Genomic DNA, 27,301 nt, shown 5'->3' with positions numbered 1-27,301 from the left:
GAACCGGGAACTACGTTGGTTTTATTGCTTCGTCGCGTGTGTTTTATGTATTCGATGTGAAAATTGGTTAGGCGAATTTCATTAATGCTGCCGGTTGTTTGTAAAATAAATTCTTGGGAAGTTTCCGAGTGTTCTCTAAGAGTTTCGCCTTTAAAGGGAGATCGCGAAATTACACGGTAAAGGAGGCATTTGTATAGAAAATTAATTTGGAATTGATTCGAGGGAAAGCCACCGAATTAATCTCCGCATCTACATAACAGATTTCTTGTAGCTTCCTGCGATTGAATTTGAATTGAAGGTAGAAGTAAAGCTGGCGCGGTTACTCCCCTTATCCCCTGTCCGAGAGCGTTTGCATTCGAATTTGAATTGAATTCAGAGTCGATGCTCGTTCGGAGGACTAAACTTTTTTGCAACTCGATGTATATAGAATATTGCTGTTGAATATGCGCGGCATTACCTCGGGGAAGTATAATTGGAAACGAAGTTTGGGGTAAAATCGCTGGAAGCCTTGATTCTGATAGGACTAAGAATATCTTTATCCTCGAGCGGTCTTTCCTTTTATCAAGGAAAGAGTTGGAATCCTCGTGTTACCTCGAAGGAAAACTAGCCTCATTGTCTAAGGGAAATTCGAAAAGGAGAAGCAGGGGAAATTGGTCTGCCGGTCGATGGAACTTCCATTTAACAAGGCTGTCCATTATCCTCGCGATTGAACGGAGCCCATTCATTTCGTTAAACAATATCGTTTCTTCAAACGCCGCGCGACGGCTGGATCGAAAGGTTCAACGAGACCTGGTCTCCTTTTTCTTTCGAAAATTCAATGGACTCGTTAAAGGCGGGCGCAGCCTTTTAAAGGCGGCCGCCCAAGAGCGCGAGCATTCGGCTCGGCCGACTGGCTCGCCGCCGGCCGCTCGTAAACCGTAACACCGAGGCACAATCGGGCCGAGTTACGAGGCAGCCCCGGCGCCAGCCATTTTGCTCCGATACCGTTCGTAATTGACCACATTCGGTCGCTGACAGTAGTTAGTGGCATGAAAAGCGAAACGCGAAAATACGATTACGGCTGACTGCTGCGCCGATACATTCGAGTAGGTATTTATCTACTTTCAACCACGAACGCCTTTGTACCTTGATCATTGTGCTTGGCTCTGAGTCTATTCGTAAATCTTCCGAATTCAGTTTTTAATTGTGACTCAAGGTTTCAGGTGGGAAAATCTTTGCGCCAGTTTTAAACCCTTTACGGACGAATGTCGACAGTTTGCCGAGATCGAATTTTCATGTTTGGGATACCAAGTTGCAGATATGATTTAACTACTCAAACAGCAAGAAACCAGTGCATAGTTTGCTTGTTTTCTATTGTTTGAGTGTTCTGTTTACTTTATTTTCGTATGAAAAGGGTTAACTTTTTAAATAAATAAATAAAATATCGAAAATGAAATAAATAGCAAAACATCGAATTGATTTGATGAAAATTTTGAAAAATTAACGGCGGGATTGGTTTCGTTAAGTTTCTAGGAGAATGATTTCTACGGTTTCTTTGTAACTGGCATTTTTGAAAGAAGTAGGTATCTTATTGGATAACTTGTAATTTGTGGTGCAACCATTTCAGAACTTCGTTTACACCGCGTGCCCTCCAGTACGATTGCAGTGGTGCCTGGCTATTGTTCGCTAATTCTACTTAAACCGAACCTTAATCATATTACGACACTCGCTCTGTTTCACTGTTCTCGCGAAATTCTGACAATTAGATCACACGGAACAATTCTACAGAATGAATATTAACTATCACCACATAGTGCTGATTATACAATAATTGAACATAAACATTATAAATTGTATTTTACGCGATATTACGGAACAACGAAGCATAATCCGAAGCTACCTCCATTAAATGTAGTGCGTGGAGGATCGAAGGGTAGTCTAAGAAACTATTACATGAGAGTCTAACGCGAGCGATCTGCGAAACTATCTTCTTCTATTTAATCATTTCAATGTAATAAACAATTTTCTACATTTATTAAAACACGTGAGTTGCTACAATTCCCCACGCAGTCACATCCTCTGTACACATTGAAAAGAATAACACTACAACAACAGTGAAGCTATCAAAACAGGAAAACAAAGATACCCCTCCACTGTTTCTAAATTACTAAAGCATCCATCACTAATTTACAAATGAATCAACAAAGAGAAACGGTCGATAGCATCGAAACCCAACAAAATCGTCGCGAAAGGTAAATACTTGACGCGATAAACGTTCGACATCGATTCCACGGGGAACGAAAAGTCCGACGCGAGCAATTAGCGCGGAACGTTCTCCCTCGATTCTCTAGGTAAATCGTTTTCGAGTTGCAACGCCGTTTGCAGTGCAACTCTCGCGCCGACCAGCGAAATCGACTCGGCGAAACGTAAAATCCGACCGCGGCGGAGCGGCGAGAAAGATCGCGGGCGGCGGATCAAGCGCAGCTCCCCGAAAAGTGGCGGGCACACCTTCCGAAGCGAATAACCGGTCTCGTATGGGCTCGTAAAATTTACGGCGCGCGCGGTACGCGATTGGCCGGATTAGACAGGAGTTTCGGGCCGGGCGACGCTCTCGACGCCGGATTTTACAGCGTTCGAACGACCGGGGAGGCAATTTTTACGGTGTTTCCGGCGTTCGCCGCGCGCGGAAACACGTGTACCGTCGGCCGTAAGTTTGTCGGACGTTTGCACGCCCTCCCGCGAAAAATATAAAACAGGAACGACCCAATCGAACCGCTCCAATAAAACAATACACGTTGTTTCGCCTTTTTTATATCGAAATTCGCGAGTGTTGTTCGACGGCGGAAATAACGTTCGACGTCGATTCATAGGAACAGAAGCGAAGATGAATAGTTAACGTTGAATGAAAACGAATGTTTCGCATATTAAGGGGATCATTTGTTAGTATTCATTAAAGATTTAGCCTCGGATTTGATTCTGCTGGTTGAAAGTGCCTTTTTCAATTTGAAGCGGAGAGGAAGAATTAAGAATGGAAGGGTGGATTCTAAGCGATAAAGATAATGGAATTATGGAAGTAGGTAATTTTGGAAAATGTGGGTTAATTAAAAGGCACTGGTACAGCCACAGTGTAGCACGCGTGTGTCCGGTAATGTATTCACATCATTAAAGCGATGGAAGTTCTTGATTAAATTCAGCGAAGTGTTAAAATACATTTTAAGAATGAAGTTTTAACCTTCTGTGGCGGTTCTTTGTCGTTCAAGCTTTAACAGACGAATTAGAGGAGAAAGAGGGGGAAAAAAGAGATTTTATTAATTCTCAGTCTGAGAACCATGAGAAAGGGTTCAATTTACGAAAATATCTTCTTCCTGAGACTCTCGCACGGCTTATTATACGGTATTCTTCTTTTCTCTGTTCCCTGCTGTTCTTAGCCATTTTAATACTTTTTCTCTGTTTTCACCAAGATCCGCGTCCTTAACTTTCGCGTTTGCTTCCGTTAACTTTCAACGTTTTAACGCCTGCTATTCGAAAGAGAGAGTAAGGGAAAAAGGGCAAAAAGGCGCCGCCTCGCGTCCTTGGTAAGGAACATCGATGAAATGTCGTTCTCGAAACGAGTCGCTCTTCAAATAAAACGCGAAACTGGGTTGGTCGTTAGCGACTCGCAGCCGGCTTGTTTCCTCATTAACTTTGCGCCCAATTAGAGAACGACGACGGCGACGGCGACGACGACGACTCGACGATCGTCCGCGTCCCTTCCTTTTTTTTTTTTAATGGTACCTTGGTGCGCGACGCTGCGAGCCGAATTCACTGCCGAAAGTTTTTGGCGGTAACGGACTTCCGTTCCAAACGATCGTTTCTCGCGTTTCGTGATTCCGAACAATTTGCTAATAACTTTCTTTATAACGTAATCCTCGTGTGAACATACGAGTTTCCAGGATTAAAAATTTATCAGTTCGAAATACGTAGTTTTATAGAGTACTCTTTTATGACATTTGATCCTTTGCCTAGTAATATTGAGTCACGTTGGTTTCGATCTGTATTTAATACATAATAATATTCTCTGTTCCTTTGAAGACAGAATGGAATATTAACTTGGTATGATTAATATATTCCAGTTGCTGTAATATATGTTAACATTTAAAATGACAAAGTGATTAATAAAGGAGAAAATGATTCCCCAAGTGCTTCTGTTAATTACAACCAATATCAAAAATTGATCACAGTTTATCATTTTATCATATTTTCACGTACTAAATATCACCCGAAGATTGAAAAAAAAAACGCTGAACTTGATTTAATTGCTCCAATTCCGTGCAATGAAGGGACAAAAGCCCGGCGGGAATAAAAACCACGCACCATAACGAACTTTGTACAGGGATAAAGAAGCTTTGCCGCGAAACCGAATGGAACGTTCAAATCGTAACTCTTCTAGATGACATTTCTCGTCTCGCCGGAATTTCATTCGGCGAACGAATTTCTTCGGGCAGCGGGAACGCCAATTAGCGAGGAACAGTGTAACGATAAACGCAATATAAATAACGAAATAAAGCGACGTATTAATCAATTATTCCGTCGAGCAAACATCGCGCGCCCAGTTTTAATTGATATCCGCGGAACAACCAATAAACGACAGGATTAATTCCGCGCGAATTCGCTGGCGAAGATGTTTACGATCGCTTGGCCGCGTTAGAAGTACAATTTACGCGTCGAGCGGCGATTAATTAACGAGGAACTCCGCGGGGCAGCGTTCACGGGGGACGACGAAGTAATTTCACGTAACGCGATACTCCACCGCCTCGGTGAATTGTTTCTTCATTAAAGAAACGGAAGCTATTGTCCGAATGCTTGAATATTTTATTATTCCCGTTGTTTACGATGGCTGCCGGTTACAATGTTCCCGGAATCCCGATCAACAGGTTACGCTTCCGACCGGGTAATACCGAACCAATTAAAGCAATTAGTTCCTTAAACAGGTGCTCCAGCAACTTTCACCTGAGCCCTCGTGAAACTTAATTTGAACGTTGAGCACTGCCGTTGTCGGGAGCGGTCTATCGGAACGAAACGTTCGATGGCGGCTTGTTATCGCGCTCGTCCGACGATGAATGATTATAAACCATCCTCCGCTCGGATGTTTTAGTTACTGAATGCTTTATTGGGCATGGTGCGCTTCAATGCTGAAAATTTGGAGCAAACAGGTTTATTGTACGATTTCTATAATTTCTAAAATTTCTATAACTTTAATCATTCCTATACTTTCTATAATTCCCACAATTTCTACAACTTTCGTAACTTCTGTGATTTTCCTAATTTTCCCAATTTCCATAACTTCGACAATTCCTATAACCTCTAACCACTCCACATTAATAACCTTCAGCCTACAATCAAGATACCCTAACTCCATCGGGGAACCGGGGAAACCCTGTCATTAGAGGCGATGTCTCGGTACTTTCGGACGCTGATGATCGTGTATACGCGCTCATGCCGCTGAGAGAGTAGATATCTCTTGAAAGGGGTGTATTTTTCATTTTGCCAGTCGCAGACGATGATTTCTTTCGCATGGCTACGAAATATCCTATTGTCCGCGCGCTTAAAGCGCGGGCCTTTTGTACGCGGGTACCTTCAGCATTAACAAGATTCAGATCACCGCGTAATCCGTGTACAATAGACGGTGATCCGGTTCGGGTAGACCGTGCAAACTGTTCGCCGTTGCTGATTACAAGATGGCTACTCCCATTACCAGGTTAAAGCATTCATCTTGCTCGCCGGAGATCGATGAATCCGCATTATTCCCGGAATTGAGTAAGATATGTTCTATCATGCTCTGTTGTTGAAGGGACGACGTAGAATTCCGCGTGGTCCGGTGAATCGTCGATGATAGATGAAGCGTTCGCGCTGCAGATTACTTTCTTAAAATTGATGTAGATGAACGGTGGCCCGTGATACGCGGAACAAATGGTCTCGCGTCCGCGAGGCTTGACGCGAACGAGTTCAGACTCGACGATAGAAACGTTGTCGAAGCGTGTAGCATTGTTTATAAATGATTTATGATTCGACGAAATCTGATTTAAGGAGTTCTTGCCTTGCAGAGGCGGAATAACGAATGGTTTCATTCTGATGGAGTGCAATATGAATCGTCTTAGATTCGTGAGATCCTATTATAGAGGATCGTTAAGTAGTACGAGTCAATGCGAGGGAGTACGATCTTGAACAAAGCAGATACAGAAGAACGTGGAATCTTGTAAGAAACGATTCTCGATTCGAGAAACGGTGAAAGCGAACAGACGTCCTATGAATCATAGCGTTCTTTGTTTGATCTGAAGGACTCTCAGCAGCAATGAAATCTCTGAGAATTTCGAGACTCAAGAGTAGTGAGATCTTCAATGTTAGGACCTCTAGACCCCACATCTTTTCCCGATAATGCTAAATCTTCCAGAACTCTCAAGCCATCTAGACGTATATTTCCTTTCAGATAACAGCGACTAAGGATTTCTAAGACGAACAACTTGTATCTTTGGAGTCTGTTTTCTAAGACTTCTGAAATCTTTAAGTTGAGAATCCTTTGAGATTTTATATATCGCTGAATATAATAAATTCTGATTATAAATTATGATTCTCGGTAGTTTATTCTCGCAGTAAACACAATTATTGTGAACCGAGTCGTCTTCTACTAGTTCAAAGATGTCTGTGTAGCGTCTGGAGACCGTAACGATCTGATCTGGAGGACTCAAGGGTTCAAGACCGCCAATATTGCGTCCCAGGGACCCAGATCAGGGATCGTCAATCTATCCTAAACCGATGGCCGTCTGTATCAACTCCCACGGGTCTCGGCGCATCTATCACGTTGTATAGATAAACGACGATCACGCGGATAATTCAGCATTCATATCGAATACCCGGGAGAATCTACGAAATTCATCGATAATTTCGATAACCCGAGTGGCGCTTGTGCCAGTCGATCCCGGTGTCTTAAAATAGAAATCCCATCGCGGTAGGCTATCAAATTAGGTGTTCACGTGGATAAGTGATTAAATTAAGTATCATCGATCCGCCGACACGGTGTACTGTTCGCAGTTTCCGAATACGGCGCCGGTATAATCAACTTACGCCGCATTTAGCCTCGGATAACTTTCGTTGTTTATCAATTGTATCGTCGGCTTTTCGACGGCGTCAATATTAAAATGTATTCCGGTTATACACGAAAGTATTTTCCAAACAGTACAGCATTTGAAATGAATTTAAAAAGAAGTTCACTCGATCAACAGTGAAATTGGAAAGCTCGTCGAGACAAATAATTTCAGACCTTTTATTTTACGATTATTGTTAACCTTTCAGTCGCCATTCGATTTGGCCCAAGAAAGTGATAAAATTTCAAATTCAATATTAAATTTTCTGTAATGTAACAATACATGGAACATCGAAATAAAATAATTCTGTCACTTAATTTATGCAAGGTATTCCTTTATGTTAGTTGTAAAAAATAAAAGAAAAGCTAAAGCAAAACAGAGAAGAATTACATGTTCGTCTGAGAAACTAAATAATTTATCGTTGAAAGAATTAGTATCATTTTGACTTTCAGATGACGTGTATTCGTCGAACGCAGTTGACTGGTTAAAATCATTTAATAAATAGTCAAATAATTAATCAAATAATTAAGTAACCATTCAAATTTATCGAGTTGAAATTTGTCAAAGTTAGATGATAATTAAAAATATATTTAATCTTGTGGTTCCAGGATATTGACTACGATGGATTTCGCAAGTTCTTGGACACTTATCTCGAAGTCGTGGCTCCTGACGAGCTCTCGCGACACCTTTTCCTTTCGTTCGTCAAGAGGGTGCCGCGTGGTGTCGATGGGAAAGCTTTCAAGGTATATTATTTGTTGTTTTCTATTGCAACCGGTAACAGTAGATTTTTGTACAGGAGTTACAACAAGGAGAACACATCGCGAATACAATTTTTAAGATATTTCAAATACGAAAAACTATTTACCAATTCAATCGTGTTACGATAACGTGTATAATTTTTGTCTGTCAATTAGGAGATGGCCGTGTTATCGTCGACGACCGCCTGCGCCGCGATCACATCTCACACAACGTCGAGTAGCAACGTGAACAGCACCGGTTTACCTGGCGGAACGTCGACGGACAGCCATGGTTCCTCCTTCGCTGACAAAATTCATGGGCTCACGGAGAAGCTGCAGGCTCTGGGACACCACAGAACGGAAAGCGAAGCTTCTACCAGGGCTCGCACAGGTAGTATAATCATTTTCGACTTCTTATTATCTTAACACTAGAACTACCAGATGGGTCAAAATGACTTATTTCTGATTTCTTCTTTTACAATTACTGAAAAGATGCAGATACTTCTACAAAAAATGATTAACAAGACTAATTCAGTAATAGCAAAACTGAAATATAACTCAATTGAAATCTTAGTAAACGCATGCTTATGGTTTTTATAAAGAAATTTGTAAAAATCAGTTTAAGTGATCGGTAGTTCTAGTGTTAATTACGATGTAAACTAGTAATATAGACCTGTGCACAATCAAATTCACATAGATTCGGATTAGTGCAACGATCCCGCCTCGGTTTAGCGTTAACGAAGTCATCGGTAAACTACTAATTTTTGAATAGTACTGAATTTTCATTTTAAGCTTTTAAATTTCTTGTATTCATTTCAGTGGAATATTATAGAAACGTTATTTACACGAAATATGAAATCTTGTTGCGATAGCGATAGAGAATATTGTTCGTTAATGAACGACAGCTAGTATACTTTAACTCTTCAGAAGCATTTGTTTATTCCTCTTTCATCGTTTATCATTTTTGTCTACAGAACGAAAGATAGCTATAGAAAATATTAAGAAATTCATATTATCAAATTACGTTATCGAATAATAAACACAAATTACGTTGCGAAAATATTATATTATATTTTAATATAACATTATATAATTGTCTGTATCAATTACGGTAACGTTTGTCACGAACAAAAAAAAAACACTCAAAGAATTGTAAAAACCAATAATTGAGCGTCGTTCCTGAAGGGTTAAAGGGGTGCGAATGTCGGAGAAGCATAAATATTTGTCTCTGTCATTGTCCCCGGCTTCGTGACACCGTTCTACGATTTTCATCTCGCCGGGGTGTCGATTTTCATCCCTCCGGGTGCACCGTGCATCAAAGACGGCCATTGTTCAGCGGCGGTGGATGGTAATCGACGCCGTGGTACCGGCAAAAAAGAGGAAAAGAAAGAAACAAGTCGGTAACGCACGATTTCGCCGGGCATTGTGCGACTCTTCGTTAAAAATAAGTTCTCGACCGTTTCCTTTGTAACGCTCGAGCACGGTAAACAAAGGAAGCCTGGGGATGAGAAGCGACAGAAAGCAACAATCGTCATTACGGTTCCCGCGAGCTTTGAAAAATTAACGACCGAGAATTAAACTTTATCATCTTCCTCCTTGTTCCGCCACACGCTCGTCTGGCACTCTAACTTTAACATACGGATAACTGCTCATCAAGATGTCTGGAACTTGTACCTTCAAGATTAACAATTTGGCAAGTTTCAAATTTGATAATGGAAATGTTTCTTTTATTTTTGTATTCTTCAACACTAGAACAACCAAACATTGAACATTATTAATATACAATCCTTATAAAAATTGTAATAATACATTCATCCTCGGTTTCTTCGTATATTAATTACAGCATCGAAATGAAACTATTTTGCAAATCATTTCAAATATTCAACGTTTTCAAAAATGCATATAACTGTAATATGAGCGGAGTATTACATTTTGTCAATATCGAAGAATACTCGAGGGTAATGGGAATATTTATTGCATCGCTGAAATTGTAAATGTGCGATGTGTCTCTCGTATTTTCTACGTAGATCAATCACAATGAATATTTATTATAAAAATGTGTCGCTCGATATCTTCTATGTAATTCGCTCGAAATTCTATGTAAAACACTAAAAACTGATACGATAAAATGTCCAGGGTCGTGGACTTTCATCGTAAACGTCACCGAAAGGCGATACACGTTCAAACGATTCTGCGAACAGAATTCTCGGTTAAACTTCTCCGTTTGCGATTCCGTGGCGTCAAGATCACAGAGATCACGATATCGGTTTACCCGGCGATCATGTGTCTGATCGATCAGCACCGAGGGGACGGATATCAAAATGGTCAGAAACCTGACGAACCCGACCGAGAGGTGTCCATTAGTTCGTAAATCGAGAATCGTATCGGCGATAAATCAGTCCGAGAGTGACGACGCACTTCGCCGAGCCCAGATCATCGAAGTTGGGCAAAATGTAATCTGATTACATATCACTGACGATGATTGAGATTCTAGTAGTTGATTCGGTTACAAATCATCTTCTACAATCGTCGATCATCGATGATCTACGATTGAATTCAAGGTGGTTAACGTGAACTCTAATTAATAATTACAAATAACTCGTTATCGAATCGAAAGTTGCATTTCAATTAAAACATTGACGAAATCGATGTTCGTGAAATTACTTATACAATGAAAATAATTTCCTTAACGACACAGAGACTAAAAGATCAAAATCACTTGTAATCTTCTTGTATCTCATCGATCGAACAAAATCTAGTTTACTCGATATGTCGATCAAAAAATGAATTACAATCGGCAAAATTTATGCTAAAAGTTCAGTGCTGGTGCTATGGAGGTCAAATCGTTAATATGCGGTCAGATCTCATCTGAGTGTCATATAATGTTTAGTGAAATGTTTATTGGCATTATATTTAGTTTCTTAGTATTTAATTTCTGTTCCTGTGTCCCTTCTATTTTCGCTGCGGGATTCAAGGAAGCGTCCATCCGATACTAACGGTCCAGCACACGTCGTACAGCTGCCACGACGTCATCGAGAAGAAGAGCACCGACAGCAGCCCTAGCCACAGCCAAATGTCGCGGAATTCGTCCCGGAAGTCGAACAATTCGCTGCTCGTCAACAACGGGAAATTGGAAGGTGGGTGGATCGATGTACACACACGTATACATCAACGCGGACACATAGATGCAAGGTATACACGTGTACCCAGCAGAGATTCTTTCAGTTTTCGGGTAGAACATCCTCGAAGGAATCGATGCCGACCTATCTCCGACTGGTTTGACTCTCGTAATTCTTTTGTTACATAAGGTGTTTCCGAAATAGTGGTAAACAACCGAGTAAAGAGCGGATCTGCATGTAAAAATACAGTCGATAATATAGAATAATTCTCATAAGTGAACATTTCAATTCCAAAATAATCAATTTCAAATTGATTTTATAATTGTGAATTAATATTAACCTTTATAAGTGACAATGGTAAATCGTGCACAGACATATTAGCTGATTTCTGTTGAATACTACGGGCATTCGGCGAATTTTCAAACTCGATTATCTTGAACACGAAGTGTCACGTGAAGAAGAATATTATTTTATACTGTCTACCTGACTTTTCACATAAAATCATTTCCTCCCCAATTGCACGATTTCAGGAGCACCCTGTATATCGAATCGTAACCGAACCTTAGGACGATTGCGATCCAACACGACGATCGGTAACTCCGGAATGGGAATTCCTTTTCCTCCGATCACATCCTCCGATACGCCGGCGCTTTTCGGATGATTGAAATCTGATTGCCACGGTGTTGCAACTCCGGGGACGTTTTCAGCGTCGCGTGAACGTGGAAACGAGTTGTCTCGACAAGTTGGAGTGTACAGTTCGAATTTGAAACTTTGTCCTCTGAACCTTTTCATTTCTTTATTATAGTGCTTGCTTTGAGAATCCTCAAATACTATGTCGGTTAAATATAAATATAAATAAGACTCATAGGAAAAATATTTTAACCCTTGAAGTTATAGTTAAAATACAGTAACCTAGATCACATTAAAGAAAGCAAAAATTGTCTGTGGCCCTATGCCACAAGTGTTTGCAGTAGTTACCATAGTCTTTTGTTTTTATTAATTAAATCTTCGACACCATGTCTAGGACTGCAGCCACGCGATTAAATATGAGAATGTTAAACTTAAATAATCCTTTTAGTATTGTTAAGATATTATATTTGATATTATTAAGATAATATTATTAAGAAAATTATACATATCGCAATACTTATTACGGTACAGACACTCTGCTCTCGAAAACGACTTAAGAACCAACGCCAACCATCATCACATATTTCCCTAGCATCACAACATAGTTGATAATGTCTACATAATCACACGAAAAAAACTACTAAACATCTAAACATACAAATAAAGCAACCACTGAGTCATAATGATCTACTATCCAAGAGTATAAACGCTCTGCTCTCTCGAAGAACTGGGAACCGATCCCAACTGTCATCGACTATTTCCCTAACATCACAACATAGTTGATAATGTCTACATAATCACACGAAAAAAACTACTAAACACCTAAAAATACAAATAAAGCGACCACTAAGTCAAAATAATCTACTGTCCAAGAGTATAAACGCTCCGTTCTCTCAAAGAACTAAAAACCGATCCCAACTGTCATCGACTATTTCCCTAACATCGCAGCATTGTTCGTAGCGTATCGGTTCTAAGCGTGGTCCATTCCGCGGACGTTTTATTTCGAGCAAGTGAACGGTGAACGGCGCGTAACGAGGCACTGAAAATATCCAAGCGAGCTGAAGACGAGGAACAATGCCGGGACGTCAGGCTATCGTCCGCGGTATAAACAACGGGATCGTGGTCCGATCGTAACGTAACTCTTTATGATCGCCGTAGAATACTTTATGGATGAGACGCGGCGCGTCCAGCGTCGGCAAACAAATCGATGCCGTAAACCGGATAGCCGGCCACCGTAAAACGTGTCCCGGGCTAACGTGCACGCCGGTTTTAATGGACAGGCCTATTGTGCCTCGATCATGCCCTAATCGATTATGTCTTTCTCGTTTTTCCTTTTTGTTCATCCTTTCCCGTCCAGCCCCCGTACGCGACGCAAAAACCATTGACGCACGCGGCCCAACGCGGAGGAGAGATTCCTTCGTCGACGACCGCCGCCGTCGTAGCTTCTTCATCGATTACGTCGTCCACGAGTCAGAAAATACGAAAACAAGCCGACGAGAAAATAAACCGGCCGGGAGAAAAACTCGTGTTGTGTAATCTTCGGCCCGTTGACGGCTTGATCTCGCCATATTTCAGAAAAATCGCGCGGATCTCCGTGTTCCCCGTCGCGACGGGCTGTTCGCAGTTTGTCGGGTTTTAGTCGCTGAACGACGTACAAACTGAATTTTCTGTTAATTATTTTACGATTATGTAGGGTGCGAGCTGTTTGATATTTCTCGTCGACGTCCCGTTTATACGATTCGCTGTGTTGTTTACCGGTTCCCGCGGCCCGAGTTTACATTTCCACCGGGCGATTTAAAATGATAAATTTTTGAGCGTTATTTAAACCGATTTATTGGAGCAATACCATGCGTCGCGATATAGAGGATTTGCCGATAATTGAAATAAATTTGTCGCGCACTTCGCTCGATAAACTGGAATCTCGGAATACACAATACCGAGCGATATCCGCTTGAATTTATGAAATGCCGTTAATTCCCTAACATTTGTGCGGGGATGATTTTTCATTTCAACCGTTTGAAACCGACTACCCGTGTAATCAGAGAGCGTGACTGGCATTTCGGGCGCGGATTTTCGATTTTACAGCGAAATCCTGCCATTTCTGTGTCGTTAATAGCTTATTTCCATTATGGGTCGGCGATTTTAAATGGTTTGCAAACAAAAATTGCTATATTGATTTCAGCTCGAAGGCTTTATTATTTTGTGCATACATTTGGCCACGTTCCAAGATAACACACTGTAACCTGCATGAAATATCCCTTACCATTTACTTAAATTATTTCACATTTTCCAATGTATGACAACGTGTACCATACATTTAATATGAAATCTTTAATATGAAAACTTCTACTGTAAACAATTAATTCGTTGGACATGACCTTCTGCCATTTTTCAATTTTTCACCACATCTGGAAAATAACATTAAAAAGAATCATACAGAACTAAGGAACAATATCACTTACAGAATTATATATAATAAACAGGATTATCATTAACGTTCCGTGTACATCAGTAATCGACAATTTGAATTAACAAAAGAACTACTAGAGAGGTTAAAACGACCCATCCTTGATTGCTTCTTTAATAATGATTAAAAACATAACAGACAAATCTCTGACAAAATTACTACAGAAATTGATTTAACAATAAGCAAACTGCATTGCAAATCAATAGATATCTCCAATGGTAACGCTGTTGGAGTTTCCACAGAAAAGTTTCAAAAAATCAATTTGACCGTTCGGTAGTTCTAGTGTTAAGAGTCTCGGACGAATGTAAATATCAAAATGGGTCCACTGGACCCTTTTAGCCTTCCAAGGGTTCAATCAGGCTAGATGTTCGCGGCGGTTCCCGAAGGGATGGTAACGTGAGAACATCCTTTCTCGAGATTGAAGGGATTTATGCGTGTGCGCCGGGGAATCTCCTTTGTCTAGATAAAATCGCATTACGCTCGAAATGATAAGGGGTTGGTTTTGGCCGGCATCGTTTTTACGCTGATGCATTATACGCGCAGCATATCTGAAGGCTCGTAAATGCGGTTGAATTATGACGGGGGAACGGGACGTCATCTCTCGACCGGAAGTGCACTTCGGTCGGTCGGTGGCGGAATCGAAAGAGCGGCAAGAGGGGAAAAAAAAGGAAAGAATACGAGCACGCCCCCGCCGACGACCCACCCTGTCCCGTTTCGCCTGCACGACGTTGCTCGTTCGTTGTCTGATTACTTGGTCATATCGAGGGGCGGCTTGGTTATTCATAAAACCGGCGTTATTACGTTTGAAAACGAAGTTTAGTGCTCGTAAACGGCGCAGCGCCGCTCGGAAGTTTCCGGGCAGTTAAGTCTCTAATTCTTCCGGGCGACAGTGAATTTTATTTTTATTATAATCAATCTCCGCCGGTACGCGATCGGTTTCTATTCTGTTCGTCTAATTTCGTCGAAATTCGATCGAAATGGATCGTATCAGAAGATTCAGAAGATATTCTTCGTCGATGTAGATACTTGTTATTTGATAATATTATTGTTATTTGTAAATGTATTTAGATTGTTCCATAACGGGTCCATTTTTCTCTGTTTTATTGTTATTAGAAGAGTCTCGCGTATAAGAGTTACGGGGAGACTTCAATGGGACGTGACATAAAGTATGACGGATTAAATTCTTATTTTCGGACTGGCAACGAGAGGGACTGCGACGAACAGGGAATATTCCGTTATATACAATGTAAATGTTTGATTGACGGAAACTCTCTTTCGCCTCGGGGATAGAAGCCCGTGGCTAAAACGGAAAGTAATAATCAAACAACGGCCACAAAGAGTGACATTTAAGTCCGGCGAACCGGCGTGTTTAGTTCGCACACACGGGACCATTTTGCTGAAATTGTTTATCGAGCTGCCGGGTCAGACTAAATCCCGTGTCGGTCGCTAGACCCGTGCAACACGTAAATTACCATTTATAAATCGACATTTTGATCCGCGCGAAATGTCACGACGACCGGAAGTAATTCGGTGGATATTTCAGTTTCGGTTATTCGGGGCGTTTGTTTAGACTGAGGAACAGTTTCCCCGCGTTTCGAACGACAGGGATCGGGGATCGTCTGCGAAACGCGGAAACGAAAAGCGATAAATCCGCGGATGCTTCGCGAAAAGAGAACCTATAAATTCGCCTGTCGGCGGTACAACGAAAAAATTGATAAAAAATGAGTTATGCCGTTGCGGTGTCGAAGCCTGCTGCACGCGACGTGAAAAAAAAAAACATGTCACCGGAGAATTTTTATGAAGCGGGTAGTTGTTGTGGAACATATAAAGCGGCGACGGTCGATATTCTTCTGACTTTTTGCGATTCGCGTTATCTCGGGAATTGAAATTCTTGTGGACGAAATATGGAATGTGGAGGTGTTGGTAATCACTATCGGTAAAACAGGTTTCTGATGTTATACTTTAAATTCGAGGCAGGCATTTTTAAAACGCTCTCAGTAGTGGTAAATTGAAGAAAATTTGTAATTTAGTTAAAATCTAATCTGAAGTTCAAGTTTGTGGGAAAAAATTATAATTTATTATTTACGTTGACCAATGTAAGGAACGTTTAAATGAAAGTTAAAATACAGGTGCAAATTCATTTATATTAAAACCAGATATACTTACATTCTTCCAGTAACCAGCTTAACAAAGCTTTCACTTCATTTCCATTTTTCTTATTAATATTATTAATATCCTTAACCAGAATTTATATATCGTACATACACTAATGACGTGGCTTAAGTATTAACGATTGATAAGTGATATTTAATCTATACTAAAAGGAAAGTAAATAACATTAGATTTATTGAATTAGATTTATTGAGTTTAAAATGTTCACTAGGAATATAACACGGTATTATACGTCAAAGGGTTAACACTTCGACTGCCACGGCGGTCCCCGATGACCAGAGCTTTCAAATCACAAGAAAATAATTATGATCTGGAAGATAATCGATCTCGAATACAAATTTTCCGTAACGTAAATAACTAGATAATAGGATAATATAAGAATTTTCATATCGAAAAATTAATAATTCTTGCTTTGTATCTTCGCTATAGCAAGGATAAGCGATACATAAAACACTGATGTTTTTCGTGGCAGTCAGCGTGTTAAGAATAAAGAAAAACGAAGATACCTTCCATGTTTTCCCGATAGTTCGAGGAAACTGTCGCCGTTCGATTGTCCCGCTTTCTCGATGAGCTTGCGTATTCGTTCGATCCCCGAAATAACGCGAGGAACCAGTATCAACCGGTATAAATAACGTCATACTTAGTATACCAGGACCCTTCTGGCCGAAAGCTCTCTTCTCACGCGATACGCTGTCCCTCAGTGTCTCCCGAGTCACGCGGAAAGCAACAAGTGCCTCCCTTCCCCGAGCCACAATCATCGATCGCGATTCACCGAGGATCGACGGTTAGTTTCTCGCGAGACTTCCGTCCGATACCCATCGTCGTTACTTCCGATTAACCGGGAATCGAACGATCTCTCCCGCGTTAACCGCAATTCCATGGTCCTTGGCGCGTTTTACAAATCGAACCTGGCCAAATGGTGTTGAAAAATGATTGGCTGCGTTTACCGAACATTCCTGGCTGCCTCTTGAAAGAAGGTGAGCGAAGAAGATCATTTTTATAATAATTTTCAGTCGAGAATGTCTTCTCTGGCAATCGTGTGTAAATGTTTAATAAATACTGGGTTGCAACAGTGAGCTGTGTTGTTATGTAATATCGATGGAGGATTATGGTTGTGGGGTTGATATTTTTATTTCACTTCTTTGTTAATTCAGTTCGCTTTATTTTATTCTCCGATTGTTTGGTGTTTCTGGTGCGTTTTAATCAATCTTGCGAACATTTTCTTTCAACTGTTTTATGTGTTAAAGAGATTTGTAGATAAATTTATATAACTTATAGATGATTTTCTTTGATCAAATTAGTGTCATTGTTCCAGGAAGGTAGATTTTACTACATGATACCTCGATCTTAAGCGATATGATGCTTCACCGAAGTTGACAACAAGAGCTCAGTAAAGCGAACCTGGGTCGACACATTCGTGCACTGACGTAAACCAAAAAGAACTTAAAATATATACGCGTGAGAAACTGCTACTCGATATAAGCAGACCTGGACATTATTCAAATAAGATTATTTTACAAGTATTATTAAAATAGTGTAGTATTTCACTCTATCGAAAAATTGTATTGAAAGACCTTTTTCAACAATTCCGTCGTATGATCGCAGGTTGTTGATATTCATCGCTCAAAATAAGTAACATCGAAGAGCGATAAGAAAGTTGCAACGACAAAACATTATCGAAACGATAAAGTAACGGCTAAAATGATTCCACGGGCACAAATAGAAAAGTGTTTTTAGTGATTCATTTTTTACTTCGCGCATCAGACAGTTGACAGAGAGAAGTCTGCGGCCACAGGAGCGACGACCGAACACTTCCGTCATCCGCTTCTCATTGTCACCGCGAAGAGAGGCCAAGGGAGACGTTATTAATAGAAATTTCGTCGAGTGGTGTACACCTCGGCCGAATATTTATAACATGAAGTGAAACGTCAGGGATTTTCACTTTGACGCGCGCCTCTTGCGTCAGTTGCATCCGCGTGCGCAGCGGCGGCGGCGGCGGCTTCGAATTTGTTTCTGTCACGCGCCGAAACGTTTGCCAACGGCCGATACAATTTTTTAGAGGCCTAATAATCCGGTGAAACGGAATACGAGGCGAATCTCGTGAATTCGAATGAACTGTAAATTCAAATTATTCTCATTTTCAAACATTTTCAATGGGAAATTACCGTTCCAATTGTATTTGGATCGTACAAACGATTCTAACGTTCGAACAATGAATATTCAGAATATACGGAACCGTAAATTTATATTCGAATTACTTCAAATTATAGCCTCACGTTCCGTTCAATTCGAATTATCATTTCATATCTAAACTTATGGGAATTATAAAGTATACTTCGATTCATCTTTAAATATTACCAAAGAAAATTTAGAAAAAAATGATAAGTGAACGTTGTCAGAATTAACTGTACGTTACACTTTTTCAGACTCTAATAACCATAAATTTCATTGATTCCACGCGAAATAAAGTGTAACGTCACTCTCTTCAATAAATAGCTGGAGTATTGTACTATTTTATAGAAAAAGAAACGAGACAAAAATACCATTACGTGCGTTCCCGATTCAAGCGAGCGTAATTTATCGTCCATCCGAGCTCTGCCAGAAATCGGTGCGAAATAAATCGCGGCATCGGTGGAGAAAGAATCACGGACAGGAGCAGAATGGACCACTGGAGAGTAATAGAATAGTCGATGAATTTGTTTCAACGTTGTCGCACGTACTAAAGATAAATCGTTCGCTTTCTACGATTGATCAGCCGGCTTTATTTCCCCCGTGACCGGCGGCATTGTCCGTCTTTCTTTCGTTGTTCTCTCATCGCTATGTCTGGAGGCTCGTTTAACCACGAGGGGAAATTTTACTGGTCATATTCTTCGATGTTCTTCTTCTTATAGAAACAGAAGATGCTTTACTGAATGACCGTTCGAAAATGTCCTCTGCGAATCAGATGTTCCTTCGCAGTAACATCTAACTCTAGTATAGCCATTATAGGATAAAGAAACACGTTATACTAATTAAACTCACCACTGTCGAGGATGTTAATACTGGAAGTATTAAACTGGTATTACTTATGAATATCAAAAAATCTTTCACTTTGTATTATATATTCAAGATTCACGATGAAGGATCGTGTTCTTAGTGAAGATACTCTATTAAAGCTGTTATATACAGTGAAGATGTATATATTTCAAGAAAAGTATCTTTAGAGTTAAGAATTCTTTATTCTTATCATAAGAGGATGGTTCTAATATTTTCCTACTGCTAAGGAAAGTAACGAACTGGCGAAAGGAAGCATAGAAATAATTGATTAATCATAATCTCTAGGACTAACATCTTCAAACATTCCAAGAATAAATGATTACTCATTAATTAGTCATTTTAAGATGAAAGTTTTTTCAGGGGAAGGTTTTATATCAGCTTCTAGCAACATTGTTTGTAAATTACGCGACGAGGATTCACGTCGAAGGTAGCGTCCGCGAAATCGAGCGTCTATCAAGCGGACATCAATGCTCGCCTCCTAAATCCCCGGCGAAGCAACAGGTTCTCCGTCGCGTGCTCTTGTAACACAACCGACCGAGAACCACTTGGTATCGCCGATCCAAAAATAATCTACGATCGGACTTCCCGTTTCACGGTTCCCGCGCGAGTATTCTAACCAACCCTTGCCGCGGAACTCATCGGGGAATTTCGGGACCGATACGCCACCGTATTTTTGGCTCGGATCGAGATACTCCGCGAAGCAACAAGTCCCTCGCCGCTTTTATATTTTAACCCCGTTGCTCTGTAAACTTCTTTTCACGTTTACTACTGCCAAATGTTACTTCATGCCCTGTCAGCTCTTTGCGAAAAAGCCAAGGAGCTGCGTGTTCATTAGCTAGTACACGGTTGCTTCGAAGGTTGCGTGTCGATGACAGCGAAGTAACTTTGGCCTTGGGAATAATGAAACGATGGTATCTATTAGATCGAGTTGGATGTCTTCATTATATTTTTGTAAATTGAAAGAATAAACGAAGAAGACGTCATGAATATTTTTGTGAATAATGTGGAAAATCTTGTTTAATATCTTTTATAGAAAATTGAAGGGACTGTACATGTCGTTTTATAACTTGTTGAAAAAGTACAGATAATATACTGTTTTTTGTGCAATTTTCAGTGTATATTTCATCCTTTGATTGCAGAGATGAGACATCTCGTCAGGAAACAAAGCACGATAGACGTTCACTCGGTTAAAGTCAGTCTGAAGGACATCGTGTGCTACCTGTCTCTTCTCGAAGCTGGCAGGCCAGAAGACAAACTGGAATGTAAGTGACTTTCCTGTAAAACAACCGCGGATTCGTGCTACCCTCTCGAACACTTGAATCGATAACGAGATCCTCCTCTGCACGTTTCGTGTACACGAGTGATTCTACTTAGCCGAAGTATCAACACCGATCCTGTAACACACGTCGTTATTATCGTTATTACGACTCGTAAAAGTCCATCTTATTCGTTCCTCCTTGTCTATCAAGTTCACAAGAAAGATCACTCCCAAAATGATCGCAAGTAATTTTCAAGAAAACTCTATTACAGATTAAATATTAAAATATCTTCATAAGCATATTCATTCCGAATATATTGACTTTCAAATTCATTCTCGAAAATCATACGTAACATTTTGTTTATAACTTCGAAAATCAAACAAGATACAGTTTCGAGGTACCAGAGGTAAATAATAAAAAGCAGTATTACAAAAGAAGCGTGACCCGTCGATAACTCCGTATAGAAAATCCGAAGGAGCGTCTAGACAATTGATTGAAGTGTCTCGAGTAATGTCGAAGCGTGAGCTCGCTGAAAAAAAATTGTTGAACCGTGGAGGAGGTCTTTTTTAATTAAACAAGAGCGAACCGATAGACCTGGAGGCGCATTCCGCCAGTCGTTCGCAGTCCTCTCGACCGGCTAACCCCGCGCAGCCCTCGCGTTGCACCCCTCCGGGTCAGCACGTCCGCCTGCAACTTGTTGCACGCCAATTTCGACGTGCGTTAATTCGTTTATTCTCTCCTCTTTTTTTCTTCTTCTTCTTCCAGTCATGTTCCGGCTGTACGATACAGATGGAAACGGTGTCCTTGATACGAATGTGAGTAAAAACGAGATGGAGCCGCTCCCGCAATTTTCCGCGCTCCACCGAACCCGCATTTTCGCTCTTCCGAATCATTTTTCCAGGCGAAAGAAATGTTACAATCACGATCTTCGCCGTCAGCCGAACGAGAAACTGCTCGTGAATAATTTATAATTTCGGGTTGATTCGTGCGAGCAATATCGAGCACGATATTGACTTCCACTGGGATTAACGTATAAAACTTATCGCGAAATGCGACACGGAAAAATTGGAACGATCGCCTCTGCGATCTAACTCGTTGAATTTTCGCGTTTGATTCGTGTTTTATCGAGAAACAGCTAGCAAATATGTTTCCGAGTTGTGTACCTTCATTTTCCTTGTTCTGCTTTTTTGGGCGTGAAATACTCTGTCCGAGAGACATATAATGCGGAAGAGGTGCATCAGGAAACTGAAGGAACCTCGACATTGCATATTTAGAGATTCATAATTGGATGGCCGGGTGAATGCTTGGGTATTCATGAATATATGCATATCGTCCTCGAAAGGGTACGGCGGAGTTACAATGTAGAAAGGAGAGCGGGAAATCGATTGCTAAATAAGAAATTCCGCTGTGCATGAACCGACAACATTATGGTGTGTGATATTTTAAAATAAGGAAACGATGCATCGCAGTTTTACTTGGGACATTTTTCGTTTACTCCGACATACTCTTATGTTTTAATCAATCTTTATGAAACATTCCACGAAGATTATTCCTTTTCTCTCTTCACTTCGTATAAAATGTATAAAATCATGATACTTATGCTCGTAAACAGCGGATCTTTATGCAAATTGTCAAATCTTTGATGTCATTCAACCTTTCCATGTAATGTAATGCAATAAAAATTCGCAGTTTTCTCATTAAGCATCACAATCTATAACGGTAGTTTCTGTGATATACAGTGATAGCCACTGAAATTGCAGTAATTTAAGTGTCAATAGTTTGTAAAACGATGAATCAAATGGTTCAACACAAATATATGTCCTTATTACATTTGTTAACGTTGTATTATATAAATCCAGATTACGGATCCACGGAACGCTGCAATTCTATTGGCTATCGCCGCGTCGTCGGTGTATAAGAACGTGTAAAACTTCTCGTGCGATAGATTAACGCTAGATAAATCTGTCATCGCGACAGCTGTCCCCAACGCGAGATAGATCGATGCGTGTTCTCCGTTATCAATCGTAATCCCGCGTTTAATATCATTATCGCGTGCCCCTAGGAGATGGACTGCATTGTCAATCAGATGATGAATGTCGCGGAGTATCTCGGATGGGACGTCTCGGAATTGAAACCGGTAAGTAGGAGCATCGATGATTTCATTTTAGTATCGCGGAACGACAACCGCCCACGTATTCTCGGAAAAGCTCTGCAGACCCGTTTCACCCACGGTTAAAGAAAACATCTATCGCTTTATACAATTCGCTCGAAGAATCTCAATATCCTATCTTATAAAACTTTCCCCCTAGCGAGATTATAATCAATCTAACCGTTGGCGTTTCAACGAACCTCGAACGAATCCATTTATCATGCACGAATAGCAATCAACGCTTCCTAAATTAAAGAAATATTCCCCTTATTATTTAGTCTCTTCCTAATTTAGCTTCGAAACTCATCAATACCCAATATCATTAACAACATCAATCCTCTATCTCAACGCTGGGTGTATAGACATTTATTGTACAGTTTATTCTGTCATTCCCAAAAGAACTGTTAATTTAAACCTTGATAATTACAGATTGAAAAATATACAATTAGGACACGTATTCTGATTGCAATCAAAATCAACGTAAACATTTACCAAGTGTTTAGAAAATTCAATGTACATCGAATTCACGCATTGTAAACCTGGCGCTAAGACTCTTTTATTACTTCATTCTTTCCTTACTAATTCCGATTTGCATCGACAACCGCGGTTATCAACACTAATTCGACCACTATATCGAAACAAAGTTCCAGCTCGTAAAGTTGGAGAATATTCGCAAATGTCAGAGCGAACGTGCCGTGTGCGCACCTGCACCACGAGGACAAGTCCTTCCTTCAATCCTAACAACCGTCTCCAAATACGAAGCCCGCGGGTTCCATTAGTGGCGCCAGGAGTGTCGGTTTTTCTATTTTCACTACCGAGGCATCGGCTTCGCGATAAAAACGAGGACGAGATCCTCGGGGTGTTCGAGTGGTCTCAAGGACGCCTCGCAGGACGCGCGCGCAAATAGAAATGTAATATCGCGTTTCCCGGGTGAATACACGCGGTCCCGACATTTTGTTTACGTAGCCGGTCGCCGTGGCGGGGCGGGAGGGCTCGATGAGCTGATATCTAGGCATAAATCCCACGGTATTTATAGATATTGCAAGACATGATGATGGAAATAGACTACGACGCCGATGGCACTGTGTCTCTGGAGGAGTGGAAGAGGGGCGGTCTCACGACGATCCCGTTGCTGGTGCTGCTGGGACTCGATTCCCACGTGAAGGAGGACGGGAATCATCTCTGGAGGCTAAAGCACTTCAGCAAGCCCGCCTATTGCAATCTCTGTCTGAATATGCTAGTCGGTCTCGGCAAGAAAGGACTTTGTTGCGTTTGTGAGTACCACAGAGTCCTTGATATCATAACCGCCATTCCCCGCTGCCTCGAGAAATATTTTATCAGTCCGAGCACTCCGCTCCGAGGATAATGGAGCGTCCTAGAAGCCGAATTAACCATCCGCGCGGGATGGGAAGTTGGAAAGTTTTATCTCGAGATACGCGGGGAAACAATTATGGCTGACGTACCATATGCTGCAGCTTGATGATCAGTTCGCGGGAAAGTGTTGTCGGTTTGTCTGATGTTTTCGCTGCGATGCTCTTTTCTTTTCACTGTGACATAAATGAATATACTGGGGATTGTGGGATGATATGTGAATACGATGATTGATAAAGATTCATTTGATATGTCGAGGATGTCTTGAAGTTTCTTTGAAGAGTGTGAGAAGGCTTGTTGGTTCTTCCGTCGCATTTTGGTTATTTCGTTCTTTTCTTTCGCGTATTGTATATTTCATAGTTTAAAATATGAGATTCCATAGGAAGATTCGATGTTTCGTGGATTTAAAAACGAGGAACAGCTGTTGGTTTCACTAAAGGCGAAGTTTCCTTTATTTAAGTTCATTGAAACGATTGATCAATGATCCTCGTTTTATTTTGTACAGTTTGCAAGTATACGGTCCACGAGAGATGTGTACAGAGAGCGCCAGCTTCTTGCATAGCGACGTACGTGAAAAGCAAGAAGACGTCGCAAACGATGGCGCATCACTGGGTCGAGGGTAATTGTCACGGTAAATGTTCCAAGTGCAGGAAGACCATCAAGAGCTACAACGGTATCACGGGCTTGCATTGCAGATGGTGTCAGCTGACTGTGAGTACTAGTCTTTCTTCAAATGTTGACACTGTCTTCGGGATTCTGCGAAAATTAGTACATTCCATTAGTCACGCGCAAAGTTACAGGAAACTAGTAGCGAAAGACGAAACACAATCTTCTATTCAGATAAGAAGTACCAATGAATTAACTAAAAAGCTTCCTCACAATTTTTAAGAAAATTTGAAGATAATTTTAAGGATGAATACAAAGACATAAATTAAACAAAGCTTCCTCTCTTTGATCATTATATTTCTTTAATTTCAATACGAATTAAGAACACTGTATTAATCTTTATCGAATTCTGCGTTACATCGCGTTTTAATCGCATTCGCGACGCGACGGATCCATGAAATGTACAGTTCGCCGAGGGCTGAAGTGAATAAACGTGGTCAACCGTGAAACGATTTTATTTTCATGAAGTGTACAAGGTGTGAATGCACGGAGTACAATATGCTAGAACTTTAAGAGTGATATTCATGCAACGGTAACTTTACAGTTGCATAACAGATGCGTCTCGCAAGTGAGGACAGAATGCACGCTCGGTGAATACGCGGTGCATATTCTTCCTCCGACTGCGATCTGTCCGATCGTCCTGGACAGGCAGAGATCGTTTTCCCGGGACAGTAAAAGGGGAAGCAAGCACGGCCAAGACTCGTCTTCCGTTAGCTCTGTAAGCAGATACACATACACATTGCATTATATAATCAATCTTTTATTCAGTTGGAAGATATTCATTATACCGCTCAACAAATACTTATCGCATTAATTTATCATTACTATTTAAACACGAGTGTCAATTTCAACTAAATAAAAATGAAAGCGTTAACTTGTTCCTCGTTTGATAAGAGAAAGTTCATCTAACTGAGAGATTTCTGTAATAAGTAATTAAACAATTTTGACAGTATATACTATTTTAAATAGAGAAGAACGTAGAATTTCCTCTAGAAAACGTCTAGAATTGACAATTGTTTAGTAATCTGAATCAAAGTGAAGATGAGAACTTTTTTGAAAAGATTATAAAGAACAAAAGAAAAACAATGTAACTGGAAAAAATATTGATAGACCTCCAGAAAGTGTATAATCGATCGGAAAGTGGATATATTCTTCTTTTCGTAGACCGGGTTCTTAACTTCCGGTAACACGTCGAACCAGCAGCCAGCTATGTCCTTCCAAATCACGCCACCGCCGGATAGCATTCCCCTTCTGGTCTTCATAAACCCGAAATCCGGCGGCAGACAGGGCGAACGAATGCTGAGGAAGTTCCAGTACATATTGAACCCGCGACAGGTTCACAACTTGGCCGTGGGCGGGCCGATGCAAGGCCTGCAGATGTTCAAAGACGTAGAGAACTTTAAAGTGATCTGCTGCGGCGGCGACGGCACCGTCGGCTGGGTCTTGGAAACCATGGGTACGATCGCTTATTTATTAAAAGTTTGGGAAACCGACGCTTGGAGTTCTGTCCTTATATCTGCGGGTTGCCAACAAACACGATACAAACTGCTATAAATCACTGGACGTCTGGTACCTTGGAAGGGAACGAAAATTGCTACAGGAATAGAACTTTCTGACAATGGGTTTACCGCTTTACTTTATTTTTGTATGTATGTTTTTAAATTGAGAAATTAAGGAATGGTATTTTTCTATGAATTAAAAACGAATCTAGCTTATTTGGATTATTGCAGTACGGTAATAATGGTAAAGTTAAAGAAGGACTAACGAAGTAAAGTCACCGATAACTGACGCTTCTGAGTTACTTGAAAACAATCGTAACATGCAGTATAACCGATGTCGAATGAAGATGTTTAATAACGCAACGAAGTTGATAATAGTGCACTGCAAGGATTGTAAGGCCAAATAATTAATAATTGTTCCTGCTTTTCTTTACTACAAACAAATAACTCTACGAAAAAACGGCCAAGATTTTTGTGACGCTAAACGCGTTAATTAGAATTTTCCTTAATATTATATCGTTCTTATACTAGACTTACTAAGAAGGAAACCTTCTTAGAAATGTAATAACACCAGAGTCGATAATCTAGAACCGATATTTGAAGCTTCAAGCTGCGACATCACGAACATGTAAATACGTGACTTATTCCGGCTTCGGTTTACAACCACGGATATGCTGATTTTGAATTTCAGATCGCGTTCAATTCGAACATCAGCCGGCTGTAGGCGTCATCCCACTTGGAACAGGCAACGATCTCGCAAGATGTCTGCGATGGGGTGGTGGTTACGAGGGTGAAGCGATTTACAAAGTCCTTAAAGTAGGTGAATCTCCATAGTAACGAAACGCAGTTTGAACGTACATTATTAGTTTCGAGTTTAAATGAAACACGAATAAAAAGAACTTTTTTTTGTAAATAGCGTTTGATTGACTGTATACGTGTATTTACTGTAGCTTCTCACGGTTTGTACAAAAAATTACAAATTCTCACGAACATCGATGAAAGGGGAAAACTTCGCAAAATTGTTTCATCCTTATTTTTCTTCAAATAGGAAAATGCTAAGATAAATTATCCTACTTCAAATAAGAAGATTTTAAGA

General features: G+C 40.6%; 1 protein-coding gene and 1 long non-coding RNA gene across 4 annotated transcripts in view; both read left to right on the top strand.

The window, feature by feature from the left end:
• Dgk (diacyl glycerol kinase 1) overlaps nt 1-27,301 on the top strand; it is a 132,349-nt gene that overhangs the window by 100,531 nt on the left and 4,517 nt on the right. For 2 of the 3 annotated variants that reach the window (XM_031971492.2, XM_031971493.2), the window contains 11 exons: nt 7,709-7,843; nt 8,015-8,228; nt 10,813-10,974; nt 20,401-20,523; nt 21,286-21,335; nt 22,583-22,657; nt 23,706-23,943; nt 24,546-24,751; nt 25,251-25,424; nt 25,871-26,162; nt 26,897-27,021. In XM_031971492.2, the coding sequence (XP_031827352.1) occupies nt 7,709-7,843; nt 8,015-8,228; nt 10,813-10,974; nt 20,401-20,523; nt 21,286-21,335; nt 22,583-22,657; nt 23,706-23,943; nt 24,546-24,751; nt 25,251-25,424; nt 25,871-26,162; nt 26,897-27,021 (1,794 nt within the window). The remainder of the gene's footprint in view (nt 1-7,708; nt 7,844-8,014; nt 8,229-10,812; nt 10,975-20,400; nt 20,524-21,285; nt 21,336-22,582; nt 22,658-23,705; nt 23,944-24,545; nt 24,752-25,250; nt 25,425-25,870; nt 26,163-26,896; nt 27,022-27,301) is intronic. The other variant, XM_031971494.2, reaches the window with a different exon arrangement.
• LOC143176932 (uncharacterized) lies at nt 16,845-18,893 on the top strand. The gene is made up of 3 exons (XR_013001488.1): nt 16,845-17,202; nt 17,541-17,745; nt 17,831-18,893. It is a non-coding gene; the product is annotated as an uncharacterized LOC143176932 (long non-coding RNA).

This window comes from Nomia melanderi, chromosome 2 (assembly GCF_051020985.1).
Source record: "Nomia melanderi isolate GNS246 chromosome 2, iyNomMela1, whole genome shotgun sequence".
Classification (NCBI taxonomy): Eukaryota; Metazoa; Arthropoda; class Insecta; order Hymenoptera; family Halictidae; genus Nomia; species Nomia melanderi.
Note: the sequence above shows the minus strand (reverse complement) of the source record. Positions and strands in the feature narration are given on the sequence as shown.